The sequence below is a fragment of the Pseudomyrmex gracilis genome, unplaced genomic scaffold, assembly GCF_002006095.1.
Source record: "Pseudomyrmex gracilis isolate BER0280 unplaced genomic scaffold, ASM200609v1 scaffold_273, whole genome shotgun sequence".
NCBI classification, from domain to species: domain Eukaryota; kingdom Metazoa; phylum Arthropoda; class Insecta; order Hymenoptera; family Formicidae; genus Pseudomyrmex; species Pseudomyrmex gracilis.
Genome location: NW_018020857.1, coordinates 8,415 through 13,859, shown reverse-complemented (window position 1 = coordinate 13,859; position 5,445 = coordinate 8,415). Strand labels below are relative to the sequence as shown.

Sequence of the window (5,445 nt, the reverse complement as noted above, 5' to 3'; positions counted from 1 at the left end):
TATAATATATAATTATATATATAAAATTATATATATATATCTCACATGACCAACATACACAATACTATTTTTTTTTCTCTTTGCTCTAAAATAACCAAATCCAATCAAATGTAATGCGCCTTACAATACTTCTTTCATATCGTAAAGTATGAAATACGTTTACCAAATTTTACTTTCCATATGATAAAAAATATACTTAATGTCATACAATATCGTATCATATATAATAAATAATAAAAAGATACTTCTTAATACTTTACCGAAATATTTTAGCGCTTACATTTAACATATTAAGGACTGTATTTATAGTCGTTAAAGAACTCTACTCTTGAAATTTTTGAGATTAAATGTCTTGAGAGAAAACTGAATAAATAAATAAATAAATAGTTTTTTGCTTGAGTAGAAGTTTACTCAAGATTTGATGTTGAATTACGACGCATTGAATTGCCCGTGACTCAGGATAAAAAGATTCGATTCTGAGAATCCCGACAACTGATTCCCAACAACACGATTCTCGAAATGAGATTCAATAACGATTATAAATACAAGCCTGAGTAAATTCACTTATTTTAATATCATTGCTTTAGGACTTAAAATGTGTGCATTATCTTATTATCACAAATAAATAAAGTTTTTCGTGTTTTGGAGATAAAAGTTGTAAAATATCGGATCTCGAAATAAACCAAAGTATATACACATTTAATAAGATATATATGCTTATGGAGAATATATAAAATATATATTAATAAAACATATTTAACACAGAGGGAAGCATATCTCATTTACATAATGTGTATAATCAATTAATCACATCAAATGCAGTGAGCATTAAAAAGGCAGTCATTGCATGCACACCACACACATTCACATGTATATATATATATATATTTTTTTTGTTTTCTCTACCACAACAATAACCTATATGTAAGTATACGTCTGCTAAGTTATATGTACATTCTGGTTTTGTAGACCATTTATATATAATCTTGATATCAATCTTCACATATCACAATCTAAACTATTATTTACGATGTGAATATTTATATATATTGAAATATATAAAATGTCCATAAATTTATTAAACAGACGTTTCGTGTTGTGTATGATGTGTGGATGTGCTAATCGTATATGTATATAATTTTTATTTTAAATTTGAATTATTTGAACTAAGTTAGATATCAGATCTAACATAATCTGTCACAGCATATTTGAACTACCTTTAATGTCACGTTATAAGAGGATACTGAATCCTTTAATGCATAAGAAACAAAAATAAGTTGTTGGAATAGTGTTTTCTATAAATCATCTGAACTGTATTTTTAACTTGAGTCGAACAATTCTCTCAGCGTAAACTCAAACGAAAGCTATCTATTTTAGATAGGAGATTGGGCCACGTAGAAAATTGAGTTTGATGAAGTGTTGATATTATGATGAGCGGCTCCAGCATCCTCTCGGATCAGATATTTACATGTTGATTTTCAATCACATTTGCGTCCCCACGCACAGTGTATAAATATCGTACGAATTTCTATCATAGTGTTTGCTTCGGAGAGTATAATCTTTAGAGTTTCTGCTCTTTGATTTTTTGAGGAAAATTCAAAATATACACACAGTGAGTGTCTACGAAATATAGAAAGAGAAAACTTACTGTTTAAAAGAGAAAAATAAGTTATTTATTAGTCCAACCTCGCCAGATCGAGGCGATACTGGCTGCCGCACTTGTTACCAAACCACCAGCGACACTCTGATGCACTTGCATGCTAGACGATTGCTGGCTAACCATTGCGCCAGAAGCAGGTACTGCCATTTCAGGACATGCGATATTTGGTACCTAAACAACAGCATTGTTGTTTGTAACTGCTTAAAAAAACTTATTCTGAAGAAATATGTGTGTACTTTATGTAAAAATATGACGTACCGCTTCCCAACCCCAACACAGATCCTCTTCATCAGAAGCTGAATCATCACTATTTTCCAAATCAGGAACTAATTGACTGTGAAGTTGTGCTACTACAGACGGATCAACCTCCATTGGTCCAATTCTATAATGACATGTACACAGCAAACTTTATAATACATGCTAACTTCACAGGTTGATATCTGTAAAATAACTGTTCTTGATCTTACCTTCCAAGATCGCTAATTTCGGTGTTCAGTAAGTGCATCAAATTTTGCAATGTATGCATGGGATGTAAAACGTCTACATTGGTATTTTGTGTGAAGCACAAGTGTAATACATTACTATTTAATCTTGCTACTTTCCTAGCAAACTTTTGGTCCGACATCTCATTACCGCAAAACTCTCTAGAAAGAGAGGAATTATATATATCAAAAATCTTTTATATACAATTAATTAAAATGTGTAAATATATATATAACTTTTAATACTTACCCACACGTAAGTTTATACGGTAGTCTTACGTTAACATAATAGGCAAGGACATTAACCAGTTGCGTAGCATAAGTTAAAGCAGCACTGATATTGTAAGCTGGATTATGGTGCATCGCGTTTTCTTTGTTCGCGCCTGGTACACCGTCTTTATTTGCTGCAACTAAACGATTACATTTACACTTGCACGTAAAGATACTGGTTGCTACATAAAAACACAAATTACCCCAAAAAGAGTAAGCGCTATAATCTCCCGTTGCTGGTAGCGTAGGTTCGATTATACGATGGTGAATTTCCAATGAATTCTCCTTTTCGCTAACCCATCTACCACGCACGTACGATGTACCTGACGCATCTGCTAACGCGCTAGTAACAACATCCGAAGTCGCACTGTCACTGTCCTCACTGCTGCACAAACTGTAAACGATATTTTTTATAATTACAAACTGTATACAAAATGTCTTTTTATTTCATGTTCAATTAATATACGTAGAAGAAATTTACAGAAACGCGTTATAAAAGAATCTCAAAAAAAAAAAAAAAAAAGAATCAGCACATGTCCAAAAATGTTGAAGAACTATTAGATATAAAAAATTAATCTTATATACCTTCTATTTGGCTGAACTTTAGACAATGGAAAAATGTACTGAATTAACTGTTTAGCAGCAGTTCTGATAATCTTCTTCAATTGCTCCCTCTTTCTGTCTACAGCTTCCTTTTGTTTTTCTTGCTTGGCTTTTAAGTCATTAACATAGCGATGTAATTTTTTTATTCTATCCTCATGCCTTGGCACACGCAGAGTCAACTCAGAGTTGATATCCTTCAGAATGCTCAAACACTGATTACCTATTGTATAACACAGTGATTATGACTCTTGTAAAACACTCTTGTAAAATACAATAAAGATATGAAGCATAAAAATACTGTTGATTGTTAATCTCAGAACTTACCTCTATTGATGTTCTGTCTTGTCTCATCCACTAAAGACTGAAGCAATCTCACTCTTTCTTTACATGTATTTATATCACAAATCTGAAATTTTTAACATTCAAGATATAAAATATCTAATTTTGATGAATTAATTGTGCCATGCAAGAAAAATATTTTAACTGACAATATATTGCAGGTATATGTGTGTGTTTATACTAAGTGACAATTAAATGTCAGTTTTTCTGTTAACAGTTTTGACAAACTGCTAAAAATATTTTTTCCAATATAATTTATATGTATTAAACCACAAACATATTAACTCTACAGTAGCTTTTGTTATTCCGTTTAGAGATAAATGACATTACTTCATAAACAAAAATCACAGTACCAGCTTATCCCTTTGTTTGTGCCTCTCAAGAGCCTTCGTGCATTTTTCCTCTAACTGAGCCCTCGCAGCTTTCAGTCTTATGAGACGCATTTGTTTATCCGCGAACCTAAACAAACATCATTAAAAATTTGTAATCACACCTAGAACATACTTGACAGTAATATACCAAATACACGTCATATATCAATTACAACATTCATTTTCAGAATATATGGAATTTGATCGAAGGACGCAACAAAAAAAAAAGAAGAGGAAAAGAATCGCTTCGTCACTGATAAAAGACGCACCGTTCCGTCGAATAAACGGTGTTCGAGTGTACGAAATCCCCATTCTGGACGCACTGGCGGCAGTAAAAAATTCGACGCCTGTTATGGCACAGCGGACACTTGAGTAAGTTCATGCTTAGACGACTCGACGCGTCCTCCAGCTCGGACGAGAGCTGAAAATCGGCGGGCGCCGTGCACGAGCCGTCCGAGCTGCTCGTCGCCATAACCAACAATAACGACGCAAGCAATGAGGAAAATGAACACTCCTCCGGTTCCTCCGACTAGCTCTTGTTATGTTATGCCTCATCAGCTGATCCACTATTTATTCGCACCCCAACACAGCCGTCCATCTACATCGCGCGCGCCGATTCTCTCTTTTCTTCGTTTTGCTTTTTTTTTCACCTTCACGATTTCCTTTGTCACTAGTCAGAGGACACTAGTGTGACGATAGATCAGCTGATATCGCAACCAATTAGACATCGACGCACCAACACTCTCATTGGCCGACGCGTGCAAGATGACTTTCAAGCGGAAATAAATGTACGTATGTATGCGAACATATGTACATACGCGAGCATCTCTGCGAGACATGACTTTAGTTTCACGCAAGTTTTATTTGTTAAAATACACAATATTTGTTTGTTCTCATTATTTTTTTTCCTCTTTCTGTCTCTTTTCTTGTTCGGTCTAATTAAAATTTGTGTAATTTATCTCAAATGCAAAAAAAACGCAATTTGTCAAACCACAAAAATAAAACTTTTTATTTTTCCAAACGTGAAATAAAATTATATAGAAGAGTTTTGTCTCGCTAATATTGATTAAAATAAATAAATGCGTTTCAAAACGGGCGGCAAGGTGTGTGGAACAAGCTAGACAGCTGATACATGAAAACAACATGGCGAAAGTGACCCATGCCGTGTGGGATTTATCTTCGAACTTTGCGGCAAATCGGTATTTTTCTCGTTTGTTGACGTAAGTAAAATTCAATTGTTTTCGCTGGTGTGTTTAATTCTGTACAATATGAGCAAATGATTTTCTCAATATCTAAAGTTTTTCACGCACTACTGTGCTCCGAAGATCTGCAATTGCGCAACAGTAAAAAAAAATTACGTATATTACATCAGTTTACACAAAATACTAACATAATTAATGTCAATCACATAGATATATACGTATTTCTAACATATAATATATTAAAGAATTGTGGTGTGCGTACTATTATTGTAGTTCACCATGGTGCAACATATCTATGGTCACGTCGTCTCAAGAGTTGTCAACAAATGCTGCAGCAAATGTCAAATCTGAAGATGCATTGATTATCAGTGACAGTTGTGTGAAACGTCTGAAGGAAATAGCAAATGATGGCGCATGTTTGAGGGTCTCGGTGGAAGGTGGTGGCTGTTCTGGATTTCAATACAAATTTGACTTGGATCCGAACATACATGAGGACGATAGGTGTGTATATGTATATA

At 33.9% G+C, this 5,445-nt stretch overlaps 2 protein-coding genes across 2 annotated transcripts in view; one reads left to right on the top strand and one right to left on the bottom strand.

The window, feature by feature from the left end:
* Positions 1–45: 45 nt before the first annotated feature.
* LOC109859625 (beclin 1-associated autophagy-related key regulator) lies at positions 46–4,364 on the bottom strand. The gene is made up of 9 exons (XM_020438025.1): positions 3,995–4,364; positions 3,708–3,813; positions 3,340–3,421; positions 2,998–3,235; positions 2,616–2,806; positions 2,393–2,552; positions 2,128–2,304; positions 1,919–2,042; positions 46–1,831 (listed from the first exon to the last, which is right to left on the bottom strand). Exons 1-9 carry the CDS (start codon positions 4,195–4,197, stop codon positions 1,670–1,672), a joined length of 1,443 nt encoding a protein of 480 aa, XP_020293614.1. The 5' UTR covers positions 4,198–4,364; the 3' UTR covers positions 46–1,669.
* A 370-nt stretch (positions 4,365–4,734) lies between these two features.
* LOC109859622 (iron-sulfur cluster assembly 2 homolog, mitochondrial) overlaps positions 4,735–5,445 on the top strand; it is a 2,445-nt gene continuing 1,734 nt past the window's right edge. The window contains exons 1-2 of the mRNA XM_020438021.1: positions 4,735–4,945; positions 5,201–5,428. Coding sequence (XP_020293610.1) covers positions 4,869–4,945; positions 5,201–5,428 — 305 coding nt within the window. The 5' untranslated portion in view covers positions 4,735–4,868. The remainder of the gene's footprint in view (positions 4,946–5,200; positions 5,429–5,445) is intronic.